The sequence below is a fragment of the Salvia miltiorrhiza genome, chromosome 7 (assembly GCF_028751815.1).
Source record: "Salvia miltiorrhiza cultivar Shanhuang (shh) chromosome 7, IMPLAD_Smil_shh, whole genome shotgun sequence".
Classification (NCBI taxonomy): Eukaryota; Viridiplantae; Streptophyta; class Magnoliopsida; order Lamiales; family Lamiaceae; genus Salvia; species Salvia miltiorrhiza.
In genome coordinates, this window is record NC_080393.1 from 20,018,251 (window position 1) to 20,035,543 (window position 17,293).

The following is a 17,293-nucleotide window of genomic DNA, read 5'->3' on the forward strand; positions in this document are numbered from 1 at the left end:
GTCCCTTGCAATATGGTAGCTGAGGAGAGTTCACCGAAAGGGCGAGATACTCAACCCAATAACCAGCAGATTACGGTAACTGAGGAGACTTCACCAAACGTGCGAGATACTCAGCCCCATAACCAGCAGGCGCCTACTCAGGAAGACACCAGGATACAGAAAATGGAGGCGGTGATCCAGACTAATAGAGTGGCTCAGGAAGTGCTTAACCCTTTGGCGGAGGCTCCTGTTACTGAAAAAAAAGAGGTCGTCCTACGGGAAAAGCAGTGAAAAAACATGTAAATATGGATGAAAGCATCAAGGGAAGACTGCGGAGAACGGAACAGTTGAAGCAAGCTTCAAAATCTGAATAATATATAAACAAAAAGCTGGAGACTGCTATTGATAGGGGTCATAAGCCAACTGGTTATGCTATTTTACCTAGCAACAATTCCAAGGCTAGAACTATGGATAATGTTGCTGCGAAAAGTTGGGCTGCTGAAGTGGAGTTGGGCGATGCCCAAGCCACGAGACATTCCTAGTTTGCCATGAATTGCTTGGTTTGGAAAGTTCGGGGCCTCTCGGATGAATCTAAACTGATTCTTAAAGAGCATTGTCGCTCTTTCAATACCATTATTATGGGAATTTTGGAACCGAAAGCGAAGTTTCATAAAATCCCTACTGCTTTTTGGAATTCTTTAAATCTCATTCCTCTGCATCAAAATCGAAGAGTGGGAAAAAGGTCGAATATCTGGTGTTTTGGCCATCCTGATCTGATTACTAATGTTATTTTTTCCTCTGAGCAGGCTGTCATCTTGGACTGCTCTTGGAGTAACGTGGATTTTAAGTTTGCTATTGTGCATGGGGCCAGCACGCATATTGACAGACGTCACCTGTGGATTGATTTACTTGATCATATTCAGGGTCCTACGGTTTTCATGGGAGATTTCAACGCGGTGAAAGGCGCTCATGAGCGCAGCAGTGCTTGTCTTCCTAGTGTGACGTCTTGTCAAGAGTTCTGTAATTTTATTGAGGCTACGGGTTTTATTAAACCGCCGGCTGTCGGGTTAAGATTCACTTGGTCTGGTCGTCGCTTTATGCCGACCCATGTGGAGTCCAAAATTGATCGTGGCTTGTTCTCTGAGGATTTTTCGAACCTTTGGGACTCTACTTATACTCAGGCTCTTCCGAGAATTACTTCTGACCATTCGCCGCTTCTTCTGAGGTGCGTTAAGAATTCGCAGCGGCATTTCAGGTTTTTGCATATGTGGACGACTCATGAGACTTTTCTTGATACGGTGGCTGCTTCCTGGTCCCAGGGGGTGGACAGCAATTGCCCTATTTATACTGTCATGTTTAAATTAAAAAGGCTTAGAAATGTTCTGAAAGATTGGAATAAAAGCGTCTTTGGCAGAGTTGAGAGGATGATGGACGATAGTCAAAGAGAGCTGATGGAGGTGCAGAATCAGATTGCTATTCATGGGTATACGGAGGCTCTGTTTGACAGGGAAGTGGAGATTCAAGCTAGGATTAATGTGGCTCTTTCTAGGAAGAGCAGTCTGTTGCAGCAGAAAAGCAGAGTGAAGTGGCTAAGGATGGTGATCAAAACACTAATTTCTTTCACACAATGCTTAAGTACAAGAAGAAGCCTTACCTGATCTCTCATCTCTCTATCGAGGATAGCATGGTCTATGATCAGAATATTATTAGCAATCATATTGTGGATTATTTCTCGAAACTTTTCCAGGAAGAACATCATGATGATCTGGAGATGGCGGCAATTGAGGGGGTTATTGATCCGGTGGTGGATGACGTTCATAATGGTATGCTCATTAGAGTGCCTAATGAAGACGAGATCACTGCTGCGGTTTTCGGTATGGAGGCGAGCAGTTCGCCCGGCCCGGATGGTTTAACTGGGAAGTTTTTCCAAACTTGTTGGAGCGTGATTAAAAAGGATATTTGGTGTGCCGTTCAAACTTTTTCCGAAAATCCTACCTTCCCACTGGCTGCAATGCTAGCGTCATGGTACTTTTACCTAAAAAGGAGGTGGTCAATTCGGTGATGGATCTCCGCCCTATTGTCCTTTCTAACTTCTTTTATAAGATCATTCCCAAGATCTTAGCCACTCGGCTTAGTATAATGGCGGCGAAGTATGTAACGAATAACCAATTTGGGTTCATTAGTGGCCGCTCGATTCACGACTGCATCATGCTTGGTTCGGAGGGTATTAATTGCATGAAAAAGGACTTCTGGTGGCCAAAATATGGCGTGCAAAATTGACATAAAAAAGGCTTTCGACACCCTCAGGTGGGATTTTCTCTTGGCTGTTCTGAGAGTTGGCGGCTTTGCTCATCAGTTTATCTCTTGGGTTGAGATTCTGCTTCGTTCGGCTAGACTTTCCATCAGATATAATGGTGGTAATCATGGGTACTTCGCGTGTTCGAGAGGGGTGAGGCAGGGAGATCCTTTGTCTCCGATTTTGTTTGGCATTGCGGAAGATGTTCTGAGTATGCTGTTTCACAATTGTGTGACTTCCGGTCACCTTACGCCTATGAAGATGGTTCGGGGCTGCCTTTTTCCAACTCATCTTCTTTATGCCGATGATATTCTTGTCTTTTGTAGGGCTTCCGTGGAGAATGCGAAAACCATCAGGAATATTTTGGACTTCTATGGGGGTTTGTCCGGTCAAATTTATAGTCCTGAGAAATCCAACATCTTCTTCTCTGATAAAATTTCTTCTGGTTTGCGTCGTGAGATTGAAAGAGAGATCAATTTCAGGAGAGGTTCCCTTCCTTTTACGTATTTGGGTGTCCCTCTTTTCTTTGGGCGGATACGTGCTTCTTACCTCAGGAGTATTCATGACCGGATTGTCCAGAAGTTCTCTAAATGGAGGGGTCGTCACCTGTCCATGGCTGGAAGAGTTTGCCTGGTGAAGTCGGTCATTCAAAGTTCTCTCACGCACTCTATGATGATTTATAGATGGCCGAAGTCGCTCATCAAAGAGTTGGATGCCAAATGCAGAAATTTCATTTGGTCGGGGGATGCTGATAAACGACATGCTTGCACTGTTGCTTGGGCCAGGATGTGTGCGACTAAGGAGGAGGGTGGCCTTGGGATTCGCTCTTTTTCTACTATGAATAAAAGCTTTCTCATGAAACGTGCTTGGAGCGTTATTAAGGGGCAAGATTTTGGGTTTGACATCATGAGGGCTCGTTATCTTAAAGCGTTTGGTTTTCCAAAAGTGGTTGTCACTCCCTCCTCCGTTTGGATGGGGCTCAGAAGTGAAATTTTGCCTCTTATTAGGAATTCTTTTTGTGCTATTGGGAAGGGAGATCTCACCAATTTCTGGATGGATGATTGGCTTGGGTACAAGATTGCTGAGAAATGCAGGGTTCCTGGCTATATGCACGACTATTTGACCAATTCTGTGGCCGATTTCTACTTTGAAGGAATATGGCACTTCACTCAATCTTTTTTGGACAATTTTCCTGATGTTGTTTGTGATATTCTTCTTTTACCGATGGGAGAAAGCGAGGATGTTCGTTATTGGAAACCGTCTTTGCATGGGAATGTCACCTCTGCTTTAGCGTTTTCTCATCACTGCCATAGTTTTCCTCACGTGAGCTGGGGTAAGTGGATTTGGGAGAGTAATATTCCGTCTCGGAGATCGTTGGTTTGTTGGCGCATTCTTCATAACAGGATGCCTACATTTGATAGGCTTATTAAACATGGTCTCATTATGCCGAATCACTATGTTTTCTGCTTCAATGATCTCGAATCGATGGATCATATTTTCTGGCAGTGTGCTCGAATTAAACATGTTTGGCGTGAATTCTTGGGTTGGTTTGATCAAAATTTGGATTTGGATGCGCCGGATATTCATAGCTTTTTAGTTTCTGCTTGGAATAAAAAGTTTAGCTCTCAAGTCGAGTGTTATTGGAAGGCGGGGATTCTTACTCTGATATGGGTCATCTGGACTCACAGAAATAAATGTATTTTTGAAGATAAGATTTTTAATCCCAAGAGTATCCTTGTTTTTATCAAATCGTCTTTTACAGAGTTGGAGAATAATTTCAAAAGTCTTGGCCACATGAGTAACACTTGCTCGGATCTGCTTATTATTCGGAAGATTGGTGTTAAGCCACGGGTGGCTCCTCCGCCTACTTTTGTTAATGTTTATTGGTGGCCTCCGACCACGAACTGGATGAAGGTAAATACTGATGGGTCCGCTTCTGGAGCGCCGGGGCAAATTGCGGCAGGAGGTGTTTTTCGAGACGCTTGTTGTTCGGTCAGGGGTTGCTTCCATATCAAAGGGGGTCTCGGTTATGCCTTCGAAGCGGAACTTCTAGGGGTTATTACTGCTGTGCAAATTGCTAACGCTCGAGGTTGGAATCGTTTGTGGATTGAATCGGACTCTACCTACATTGTGAGGCTGCTGCATTCTAGATCTGCGACTGTGCCTTGGAGATTCGCCGCTTTGTGGGATATGGTTTTGGATACTCTTAAGAGTTTTCAGGTGCATACTACGCATATCTTTAGAGAGGGAAATAAAGTGGCCGACATCCTTGCGCACAACTCGATGCCGGAAAGATGGTGGCCGTTTGAGCTTGATATTATTAAGGATGCTACTCGCAGGGACATTTCGACTCATAGCCATCTTCGACGGGTGGTTTAATGGTGGCCTCTCAGCCGCTGTTCGTAGAGGCTTTTTCTCGAACACTTGGTGGGTTGCTTTTTTCGAGTTCGTGCTCAACGGTTTGACTGTTGATTTAGCTGGTTTTTTGAGAGCAGCGAGTTTTGGTCATAGATACGCTGCTACTTGCTCTTCTAAGAGCGTTGTCATTGCTTTTTCGAGTGGTGATGGCTGGGTTTGGTCTTTTCGGGGGAATGGAGGTCGGGCTCTCTGTTTTTTAGGTTGCTTTGCTTTCACTTGGCTGGTGAGGCAGTGGTCTGGGCCGAGTTATTGGCTTAATTTGGTTGTTTCGAGGGAGTGGCAGGAGCTTCTTCTCAGTTCGGATGAGCTTTTTCTCTGGGGTCTTTCGTCATACAGTTGGGGGTTTGGTTTTGCTGCGGACTTCATGACTGCTGGTTGGTTTTGGTGGGCTGATCTCGAGCTCTTTTTCAGTTCTTGGGTGAGCTCAAGGCTGGGGCTGGAGAGTTCGGCCTCTTTTGGTTGCTCCGCCGGCGGGACGTATAAAGATTGGCGTCGAGCTTTTGAGTGCGGTGAGTTTTGGTCGTTGATGCACCATATCTCGCTCTTTTTAGAGCATGCGCTTTTCGATGGGATTGGCTTGAAGCTTCTTCGTAGTTTGCAGCTCTTTTGGTGTTCTAGTAGTTTCTTGGCTTGGTTCTTCTTTTGGAGTTTTTGCTCGCTTTTGTTTACGATTTCTTTTCGTTTCTTTTTTCTTTGTTTTGTTTCTGTGATGGGTAGCCGAGACGATCTAGGGACAATGGTTAGGCCGGAGTCTCTGAGGTCGTTTCTTTCCGCTCCCTCACAGTTTGTGTTATTTGTTAGTAGACGAGTACTCTTTTTCCTCATTCTGAGGTTTTAATGAGGCTCGGCCCTTAGTTTGCTTCTCTGTGCTTTCAAGGGTTTAGGTTTCTTCTTTTTCTTTTTATAAAATTTTTATTTTAATAATTTTAATATAGTATAAATAGATATTACGCATAGCCTTCAACGTGCTATAATTTTTAGTAGTTCAATTGTTTATTATAACACGCGTTAAATGAAAAGACACACGAAGCATATATTCTTATTACCAAACGAAATCTGATGAATTTTGCTTCTAATTCAATCCGACTAATATTATATTTTTCAGAATATTAGCAGCCCGCATTTATCATTGCGTGGCATTTAAACATAATACGTACGATTTACGGATATATGTATTGGTCGAATATGTATAGTACTCCTATTAAATACTATATACGTGTATTTATAGAGTAAGAGGAGGAGAAAGAGAGGTTGGAAATATAAGGACAGATTGTGTAATATCTGTATTTTCCTGTAGAGAGAGAGAAATATTTTGGAGAGAGAGAGGAAAGAACTTGTTGAAACTCGGCAACACTGCCAAAACCATCAAACGCCGATACAAACCTACAATAACTCCCCTTCTATTTCCTGTTGATTTCTGGCAAACATTATCTTTGAAGCAAATTCCACAAGTTTTATATTGGGGATTTTTTCCAGATCCTTTAATTATACATGTAAATTCCAGTGAATGAATTTCGATTTATCCACTCCGCGCTCCCTAATTCCAATCCAATTTCCCCTATTAATCAATTAATCTCCAGACAGTAATAGAGGCAAACAATTCCTATTTCCCGAATTTGGCTTAATTTTTTATCGCGTGAGCTTTGCCCGATTTCAATAATTGCTCGGAAAATTAATGCTTGATCGACCGGCGGCAACTCGTCGATGAGAAATCGGAGAGAGCGAACTCTCCAAGACCTATGCGATGTCACTCCCACTCTATATCAGCCGCAGGCATGTTTTTTTCGCTGCCCTTTTGAAACCTACCCTTTTAGGGTTCACTTGATTCCTCACATTTTTATTGCCTTTTTATTAATATATTGCAAATCTTTGCAAGCTCATTGTTGTGGTTCTGTCTTAAGCTTCAGTTTTGATTTATTCTATTGTTTAATCTATATGAGATATGTGATGAACCTGCAGATTTTGTGTCCTCGTTATACTAGTATGAGTACTGGATTTGTCTCTACATACGAATGCATGCTTCATCTAGAATCGTTATAATTTGACAAGTGTGTAGCAGCTACTACGCGATTTATATGCAGTTGTGTTGATGGAGTGTTGGCTGTATTATGTAAAATATATGCTCTGCTTCTGTAGTTTCGCTGTGCTAGCAGTTAGAACTTTTGTTTTCATTATAGTACTTTTGTGTGTTTCTCAGATTACCCCCGTATTGAGAGGAAACATTAGGATGCAAGGACCAAGTGATGAAGCAAATTGTGACTCACTAACCAATATGGTGAGATAATATCCGGTAAACACTTTTGGTATCATGTCCTGTCGCATTAGTCTCTTTTGCACTTCTGCCTTGCTCTTCCTCGTTCATTATTGCCCTAAATTATCAGATAGTACTTATCTTTTTTATTTTGTAATGCTTTGATGGTCTTGGTTTGGTTTAGTTAGAGTAAGTGAAAATTGTCAATTTAAATTCAGTGTTTCTGCTGTTTATTTCAATGTCAATTCTGAATATTGGAAGAAGCTTAATTTTAGATAAAGTAAAAAGAAACAAGAAAACTTTTTTCATTGTCTCTACAATTAGAAAATGATGGTCATTGCAAATTTCTACAAAGATAACCTAATGCTTGAGCTTTCAAGTTGGTGTGCAGTTGATTCTATCGAGTTTCTCCCATTTCTGCTGCCCTCTCTTCTAGTGATAACCATTGGAAATGAAGCAACGCGATCAAATTATTGATACTATTCATATTTTCTGAGAATCTGTGTAATTTTAATCCCAGAAATGTGTGAAACTTGTATTTCATCCTTTATATATTATCTATTTTTATTTTAATTTTATCTGTTGAATCTGTATTATTTTCGTCAGCAGAATTATGTTGCTTTTCATACGACAAAAGCATTTCTTAGTTTCTTACTGTAGGCTGAGTATATTTTATGGCAAGCAATGTTCATTAAGTTGCATAATAAGTATCTTCTCTATACAATGCGTTAGTTAATCCCGTAGTCCTGATTTTTAACCAATAATTAGTAGCTCTTTTTTATTGTGTTGGGCGATCATTATAGTGCTTTTGCCTCTGTAGTCCAAACTAAGTAATTGCAAGCGGAAAAAATGACACGGAAATTGGTGTTTTAGCACGCGAACTGTGGAACTAACTTGATTTCCTCAATGCTATTATGGGTTTTATGGTAGAGTATTAGCTCAAAAAATAACTTTGTTATTGGGACATTGGCTTTAGGACATTCATCGGTGTAAGAAAAAATTCTGATAAATATGAACTGGTATTTTAGATATCAATCTATGTGTGTATCTACTATCTTATCTCTTCAGCAGTCCTATATTGAAAAGATGCTTCATCAGTGCTCCTGTGATTGTGCTTAGATCCATGCTGAGAAGATCATAATGTGGTTATGGGCCTTCGGATTTAGCTTCTTTCTGTCTATATGAGTTTTTGTCATTTCCTTTGGCTTAGAGGAGACCATACAGTCGCTCAGATGAGATCTATCATCTATGTGATAACTCTCCCTGGATTTTTGTGTTCACTCGGCTGCCATTCATATTTTCATCTTTCTGGGAGAAAAATATGGGTGCTGATCTATCAGATTTTACACTATATTTGTTAGCAACTCTGGAATTATTTGCTGAAAACCAAGTCCCAGAATTCTTATTCAACGATGTTATCTGGAGAGTACTCGTTTCTACTCATTTGACATGTGCGGTTATGCATCTACTGGGTCTCTCTCTCAGAATGCTGATAAATATACTTTAGGTGCTTCATAACTGTTCTTTCATTTGATGATGATGACAATGGTGCATCTATATACTTCACGTTAGCAGTTGAATCATTAAATGTGCAAGATGTCAGCTGTGTACTGCATTATGATCCTGCTTTCTCCTTCAATGCTTCTAGCACCCAATCTTTCTAACTTGAATTATGCTCAAAAGTTCACTAATTTTATTGATTTGTTAATTGGTTAGGTGACATCTGAAAATAGCAGCCATTGCTCCGGTAGAAGCTCAAAGGACTATCGAGGGAAGTCTGGGACATGTAATGTGTGTTCTGCTCCTTGCTCGTCCTGCTTTCATGTTAATAAGGCTCTACTAAAATCAAACAATGAGCGTGGTGGAGAAACCTGTACTGGGAATACTGAAACTGGGCAACTAAGCATACTGAGCACTGTTGGAGGCATGGATTCAACTGCTGATTCTTTTTCTGGAAATGCAGCAGGCAAGGCTTCCTCAAGGACTTCCAATGCATCCAATGATAGTATGGTGCACTCAAAGTGCGACGGTCGGAGATCTCCTGAAGGGCATGATGATTGCTTGTCATGTGTCAGTGGAACTGATGAACAGTTGAATAGAAAATCTGATACGGAGGATAGTGGGAATAAGTGTAATAAGCAGAACACTGAAGAAATTTCTAGGAAGATGTCACCTAGTAGCTCACAAACTGGGACATATTCACAAAATTCAGGCACAGTAGGAATTTCTCTTACAAAAAGCACTGATGATGCTGCTGACTTACAGAAGGCTCAGAATACCTCTGAAGCTTCTAATGGCAAGAACCTACCACATGAAGAAAGCCCAATGAATGTAAATAATGATAAGCCTTCAGTTACTAATGTTGAGATTTTGAAGGGTTCAATTGAGCATTTAAATTCATCATCACCTAATGATGCCTCTGACGATGTTTGTGGCGATCCTCCCAAAACGGATCTGAATTCCACTGAGAAGAATGATGACATGGAGATTGAACTTCATCCTGCTGATGAGAGTGACGACTCAGATATGGTGGAACAAGATGTAAGAATGCGGTATTCAGTCCTATTTCATATGATTTAATAATCTGGTAGATCATCATGTTCCAGTGGTATTAATTCTCGCCATATAACTGGAACAACAGAAATGTTTATATTTCTGGAGGTCTCTCCAATAAACTATACTTTGTACAAGTATGACTGATTATGGACCTACATCCCCTTTGATTATCTGGTAAACTAATAAATTATTCCTATTCTTCTTGATTTCATGGTGTCTGGAGACCATGAAACTAAAAATATGTAGTGCAGGTTAGCCTATTATTTTAATGTATGTTTGCACAAGTTTCATTACATTACTGGTGTTCAATTCCATAGTTATTTTTCTTTTATGTTGCTTTATGTAGTATAAATTGACACTGTTCATATAGTTGTTGATGACCAGTTTTGGACCTTAATTTTCCAAATTGATTTAATATAATACTGAACACTTGATGAATAACATCTGGTCCCGATATTGCCATTATCCTTTTTCTTTTGATAAAGTTAATTATCACTTAATGTTGACAAGATGATGCTGATTTTTCTACCAGTTTTTGCACATATCAAGAAGGTTGAAGATTTTAGGTGTTTAGAAGCAAGATATATATTATTACATTATCCTCATGCATTAATTAATTATTTTCAGATATAAATCCGAACAATTTCTTTCCTGTTGAACAGGTAAAAGTCTGTGATATCTGTGGGGATGCAGGGAGGGAGGATTTGCTTGCTATATGTTCTCGGTGCAGTGATGGAGCAGAACACACGTAAGTCATTGGAATCTTAAGAGTTTTAAGCCATGTGTGATGTTATGAAATTGTGCATTTAAAATGATGCTTGTTTTCCAGATACTGCATGCGGGAAATGCTGGAGAAAGTCCCTGAAGGGGAATGGCTTTGTGAAGAATGCAAGACATTGGAGCTGGTAGGAAACGGAAAGCAAGAAAAGATTGGAAGTATGGATGAAAATGAGAAAAATAATTCATCCGGCCGAGGAAGTGAAAATTTAAACAACTCTGATGCTGAGGGACACAGAACAAAAAGTTCTACAAAAAATCCTTCTAAAAGGCTTAGAGATGATGAAGATGCCGAAGTTTCTTCTATTGCAAAAAAGCCTGCCCTTGAGTCGACAATTGGGTCGCCAAAGACGTCCAATTCCAAACTAGCTGTTCTTTCTCGCGAGAGTTCTTTAAAGAGCTTAGATAAAGGAAGACTGTGGTCTTCAAATCGTTCTAATTTAGACACACTCCCAGTTAATGATGCTACAGAATTGGCAAAGCCTGCTTTAGATGCACGAGGGCTCAATTTACGAGGTTATAATGCATACCTTCTTCATTGTCTTACTAACTTTGGCATTGCCCGTCCTCTTGACACATTGAGTTAGTTTTTCATGACTTTGAGGTTTCCACTGGTCCTAGATTATTGACAACTTCTTTCGGTTCTTGCAGGTAATTTCTTGAAATCTAATTCTTTTAACTCTCTGAATTCAAAACCAAAGGTCAAGCTCGTAGATCAAGTTGTTATTCAGAGGCAGAAATCAGCTAAGGAACATGGTTCTTTCCGTCTTAAGGAGGGTGTAGTCAGATCTATAGGCAAATCTATGTCATTTAGATCTACAAATTCCAATCGTTCTGAATCAAAAATAAAGATGTTATCGCCTAGACCGTCAAACATCCAGGACCTAAAAAATACAAAAGAGAGGAGTGCGTTTGAACGGCAGCGCTCATTCAGAACGGAACATCTATCAAATAATTCGGCAATGGGTGCTTCCATGAGTTTGACATCACGAATTGATAAAAGACCATCATCCAGGGCTGAATCATCTTCACTTGCCTCCCCTACCAATCACCAGGAGGTGAAACCAGTACAAACTGATGGTAAATCAGCAGCATTATCGAGGTCATTGAGTCTTGCATCTCGAAGGAATGCAGATTTACCCAGTACTACAGGTAGAGTTAGATTTCAGCTTTCTGAGTTGGTTCTGGTATAGCCTTTTTGTCCTTTGAACTACTAATATAGCTGCTTCATGATCTATTGATATTTGCTTGACCAGGTGAATTTAAGAGACCATCAAAACACGGCCATAGTATTCCTGTGCTTTCATCAGCCAATGGAGTTAATAATACTGAACAAAAACATAATCAGATTAGCGTGAAGCAGGATCCTGCCTCATGTGGTGTTTCTGAAAAGTTGTCTGTTAGTGCTAGTGAAGGTGTATCTGATGGATTAGTTCAGTCCAAGGATTTAGCAAATTCTGCTGACCGACCAAAGGAATATTCTGGAAGCCGTGTGGGCCCACCATCTGTAAGGTCCTCAAGAGATGAAAGTGACAACCTGAAAGCTGCAATTGAAGCTGCTGTACTGAGGAAGCCAGGAGTCTATAGGAAGCATAGAGCTTCTGGCCAATCTGATGAGTCATCCGTGCCAATTGTGGCTTCTGTAGCTTCTAATATAGACCACATGTCAAGTGCCAAAAGTAGAAAGTTATCTTCTGATGCGGAGCTAGCTGAGAGGCCTCCAGTATCTTGGAATTTTACTGCTGACCCTCTTAAAGAGGAAACTCTCAATAGTGTAAAGCAGTCTTTGATGGGTCGTGCAGAGGGTCTTTCTTCTGGAGTTCGAGATGGTGTTCATGTTGGCCTTTCCTCGCGAGATGCACTCAGTAATGTTCCAGCAGTAATGCCTCTCTTGTTGAAATCCATAGCAATCCCTGAGCATGAATATATTTGGCAGTATGCACTTATCTCTAACTAAATTTATTTTGAGTTTTTACCTCCAAAAAGTTTTGGTAGTTTCATATTCTCCATCGTCCTGAAATTTGTGCATGCTGTATGTGCAGAGGAAGTTTCGAGATTTGGCGAAGTGGTCAAACACTTGAGTTGTGGGATGGAATTCAAGCTCATCTATCGACATGTGCTTCACCTAAAGTTGTTGAAGCTGTAAATAAATTTAATAATAGAATTGTACTCTATGAAGTTCCTCGTGCAAGCACCTGGCCGGTTCAGTTTCAGGAAAATGGTGTTGGAGATGATAACATAGCCCTTTTCTTTTTTGCTAAAGACCTTCATAGGTAATGCTTTTGTTGTTTTACCTTACATTTTCATGATTAATCTCTACCAGTTTGATTGGTATTGCCTTTTATGTCTAAAAGTTGGCATCTCCTTATTGGTACAGCCACGAGAAGATTTACAAAGTTTTACTGGATAATATGATGAAGAATGACCTTGCTCTTAAAGGAAATATTAACGGTGTTGAGCTCCTCATATTTCCTTCTAATCAGCTTCCTGTTAACTTGCAACGTAAGTGGAATAACTGTCTCTATCTTCTTCTCAATTTGCACTTTTGCAGTATAAGTGGAACAGCTGTTCATACATTGTAATCTGACCTTTCCTTTTCCTGTGCTCCAGTTTGAGATTGCCCTTGTATGAAACATAGATTTTGGTCTAAGGTGAAATGATCTCATAAGTTTTGTTAACATTGATGTGTTTTTATGATACCACATTTCTCATTCTCGGAGTCACCTCTATAATGAGCACTTCTAATATGGTGACTTGGAAGTTCTTATGACTAGATTGGCCAGATGTGCCTGCATCGGGCGTCAAACCAGACAATGAGACCTACATAGATGCTGGCTTGCACCATTGCTATGGGTTGTCCAGATGTTGTTTAACATAACTTATGATACTTAGGAAACTGGGTCTAGGATGTTATTGTCTGTTTCATGTTTTAGTCATAGCAAATTGAATGTAATAGTTACTAACTCATGCATCTACTGTTATTTGGTGTTGCAAGCCACAGTACAATTTATTCTTTTTAACATGTACATGCAGGGTGGAATATGTTGTTCTTCCTTTGGGGTGTTTTCAGAGGAAAGAAAGAACTTAGCCTGCGGCAAATGCCTGAATCCACAATTGCACCTCGAGATATTCCCCCGCCAATAATGTCTTTGCCTGAGAATAGATGCTCGCTCAGGCCTATCTCTGAGAATGCAAGCCAAGATGGACATCCAGGGCTTAAAGTGCCTACTTCAGAAGAGTTACAGGGTTTAACTAGAGTTGTTAAAAGAGATGTTACTATGGATATACCTCCTTTGGATCAGCTTGGACATGGGCTAAATTCTAGTTTGTCATCTACAGTAAAAAGTGATGGTGCAAAGCAATGCGAAGAAGTGAGGGGTGCTTATCAGGTATTGTTCGTTCTATTTGTGTATAGGTAGAATATCTGTTTCTGTAGGCTTATTAAACTACTTCTAAAGGAAATTTGTCATTTACTCTTTTCTGTGATGCAGAAAGAGTGGCTTGTGTTTTAATACTGTAAATGTTTAATGCTTTTTTAAACAATTGATATCTTGCAGCTGCGCTAGATTGAAAATATTAAATCATCATACTGTGGCTAGACGTCATTGTTTATGTATGCCACCCACCGTTATACACATTTTCCTTCCCCTTGTCTTTCTTTGATTCGTGCTGTTGTCTAAATTTGCCTATTTTTTCTGCTCTTCCTTTTCATGTTAGTGATTCGTTTTACTTTGTTTTAGCTTGATGTTCGCAAATATGTTATTTTGCTTAGCTGATGTTTACTAAGCTTTATTCTGCTGGCATTTTTATTATTTCCCACAGGAAAGCGGCATCAGTTCCAGTTGCAGTCCCCCTGTTGCCATGACAAGTCCTGGTTCTGGAAGGGAGCAAATGCTGATGGAGCCGGACACTCCAGTTGGCAATCCACATTCACCACATGATTCCTGCAAATCGGTGGCTGGTACCCCTAAGGATGGCACGTGTGAAGGAGCTATACTGGAGAAAACGTGTCATCAAGATGAGTTAAAGATAAGAATGGATGCTATAGATCTATCAAGAGATGCAGAAATGCCCATGGACGATGACAGGGGCATTAAAGACCTAAACGTGGAGCCTGACAAATGGCTCTTTAGCCATAAAGAACCGATGCTTCCTGGACCGTCGTCATCTTTAGGGGATCATACTCTCTCTACTGGCACTGGTTATGTGTCACCCAGAAATCATAATATGCACAATGAAGCTGTCAGAACAATTGAAAAAGTAAGTACAAACAGATGAACTCTTACTGGCTTTTATACATGCAATATACTAGTTATTGTAGACTTGTAGTGATGATGGTTTGATGTCATAGGTAAACCACATTCCTACGGGCTCCTACGCACTGCAGAGCCAACATGGTGAAGCTGGTGTTGGGACTGTCCCGAAATACTATGAACATGGACATGGTGAAAGGTACTTTTTCCCTGTGCAATCACAGCCTGTGAAGGGCTCAACCTTAACCGATGGATCTATGCCCTGGAAAAGGCATCTGCTAGATGATGATCGGCTGAGTGATAAAGCACCGAATCTAGAGCTTGCTTTAGGGGCAGAAATAAAACCACTGACTTTGGGCATTGAGCCGCTATTGGTTAGTAAAATAGACCATAAAGTACACGAGGAACGTATTCTCGAAGAGGCAAGGAAGAAGAAGAAGGCAGAGGAGGATGTATCGGCGTCCCTCTCCCTTTCTCTGTCTTTCCCCTTCCCGGAGAAGGAGGTGGATGCTAGAAGTGAGCAGCAGCTCATGTCTCAGAGGAAACATGTGAATACTTCTTCAAGGCTTCTCTTTGGAAATTTGAGAGACAATTAGATAGTGTTGCGCTGAACTGGAATCCATAATGTTGGTGCAGACAGGATTAATCTATAATTTTGTTAGGTAATTTTCCTTCTCTTTAGTTTGCAACTCAATAGTCCTAAACGGCTGGTTGTATATATGTAGAGTATAGTAGCCGTGACACTGTGTGATATGAAATTTTTTCTCTCAGCAACTTGCTTTCTTCCATTTTCATTTCTTCTTTTTTTATGGAGGTATAGTGCCACACACTAAAGTTATTTACATGTTCCTTATAACTTAGGGTTTTACTCGACGCTTCATTCATTTTATGAAAATTGTAAAGTGATCATATTTTCTTGAGTAGTTTCGAATGTGCTTTTTATAAATAGAGTTCTCGTAGATCTGTAAATATATTAAATTATGGCGAGAATTACCTTAGAGTTACCGTTTGTTATTCAAATTGAGAACACCCAATTGTACTATATTTGCAAAGGGGAGAGTTTTATCTCAAGGGAAGTATGATAGTCGAATTAAAACACAATCAAATATCTAAAAATATGTCGTTGGACGTGGATATTGGTATTGTGTTGTGAGATAGATTCACACAAGTTTTTGTATTCTTCAAATGATAAGGGATCTTCATAAGCACCTTGTTCATTAAGAAGTGTCCAAATGACAAATATTTCTTATATTAAGAGTGATCTATTCAATCCAATCCCAACCGTCGTCATGTTCCAAGAAAAGAAGAAGAAGCAGCATCAAGACTTGAGTAAAATGACTAATAATCAATGTTATTTGCATTTAAATTTGGTTGCTTCGAGTCGTTTCTAAACTTCAGCCCTACTTTCCTTCCATACTTACCTCTACTTTTCCAACTCACGGTACACATCCTCTTACATTATTTATTTACGCGATAATTCATTTTTTCATCAAATTTTTTTAAGACAACTGAAGATTATAATAGTTGTGAAAATGTTTAAATTGTATTTTGCCTCTAGATTATAAGAGCATCCGCAGTGGGGCTCGTTGGGCTGGCTCGAGCCGCGCCGGTGAGCCCTGCCCGAGGGCTCTAAGACTACTCCCAATCGTGACTTTGGGGGAGTGTCATGCGCACAAGACAACAGAAAGTGGAAATAAAAAAAATTACAAAGTCATGGTAAAGCCATGACCCGGCTGCCCTCACGCCCCAAGTCACCATCTCTACTTTTTCTCTTTCTCATGCCATATGTCACATTATAATTGGTGGATTAAATATTTTGATAAATAAAATTTTATAATGTTTTTTTATATAAAAAATATATTAAAATTATACTAAATTTTTTCTTATTTTTAGCTCTATAAATAGAGACCAATTTCACTACATTTTCACACCCAAACAAAAACTCTATTTCTTCTTTTCATATTTCGTTGAATTTTTTCCTCACAGATTTGTTTCTATATTGATAATTACATTTTTTTTAAATATTTATTTTATTTATTAAATATAATAAATAAATATTTAATTTTAATTTATATTTTATTTTAGATATTAAGATAATTTAAAAATAAAGTGAAAAGAAAAAATATGTAGGTTGGGTTGGTGTCACCATTGGTGGAAATAAAAGATTTTAGGAAGTCGCTGAAATTCCCGAGCCCCCAAGACGACAAGGCGCACCACCCACACCCCTTCGAAAGCTTAACTCATTTGCACCCACCCTATGGGCCAAGGCGATCCTCAAATCTGTTAAAGATGCTGATCAAAAGACTATCATCTATTAGGGCGATATCACGAAGCGATACAATAACAGAATGAGAATGCAAGAATTAGCAATATATAACAGAAGGATGGACGAGATTGCAAAACGTTGAGGATGAGATCTCTAGTTTCATTTTTAGGATATGCACTATAAATTAATGTAATTTTAGATTTTATTTTTAATGTAATTGTTTTTAGGACTATTGTAATTCTCAAATTTAAATTCGATTTTAAATGTTATTCAAAATTCAATTTTTTAAAATAGAATAAAAAATTTATAAAATCACATTACAAAGCTTCTTAGAGCATCTCCATCCCATGTGGGCTCTAAGGGGGTAGTCCCCACCTTAGAGCATCCATATCCGTTGAGTCAATTGATGGCTCATCCACATCTGGGACCCTTATGAGCCAATGCATCGCATTGGTTTGGCTCATCCCGTTGGTTCATATTCATTAGTTTTGATTTTT

The 17,293-nt window shown here is 39.7% G+C and overlaps 1 protein-coding gene across 2 annotated transcripts; it reads left to right on the forward strand.

Annotated features, from left to right (window-relative positions):
• Window positions 1–5,951: 5,951 nt before the first annotated feature.
• On the forward strand, window positions 5,952–15,324 carry LOC130993263 (uncharacterized). 2 transcript variants are annotated; one of them, XM_057918090.1, is made up of 12 exons: window positions 5,952–6,466; window positions 6,891–6,968; window positions 8,661–9,485; window positions 10,163–10,248; window positions 10,330–10,793; window positions 10,929–11,429; window positions 11,534–12,212; window positions 12,320–12,550; window positions 12,655–12,779; window positions 13,311–13,666; window positions 14,100–14,537; window positions 14,629–15,324. In XM_057918090.1, exons 1-12 carry the CDS (start codon window positions 6,398–6,400, stop codon window positions 15,124–15,126), a joined length of 4,350 nt encoding a protein of 1,449 aa, XP_057774073.1. In that variant the 5' UTR covers window positions 5,952–6,397; the 3' UTR covers window positions 15,127–15,324. The 2 variants fall into 2 exon arrangements, with proteins under 2 accessions (XP_057774073.1, XP_057774074.1); XM_057918091.1 differs by lacking the exon at window positions 5,952–6,466 and having other exon boundaries at window positions 6,892–6,983.
• The last annotated feature ends 1,969 nt before the right edge of the window (window positions 15,325–17,293 follow it).

Excerpts from the sequence above, each read along its gene's own strand:
- LOC130993263 (XM_057918090.1), top strand. The coding sequence starts at position 6,398 with ATGAGAAATCGGAGAGAGCGAACTCTCCAAGACCTATGCGATGTCACT. Across the intron at positions 6,467-6,890 it reads CCACTCTATATCAGCCGCAG|ATTACCCCCGTATTGAGAGG; the intron begins GCATGTTTTTTT and ends TGTGTTTCTCAG. Across the intron at positions 10,249-10,329 it reads AGTGATGGAGCAGAACACAC|ATACTGCATGCGGGAAATGC; the intron begins GTAAGTCATTGG and ends CTTGTTTTCCAG.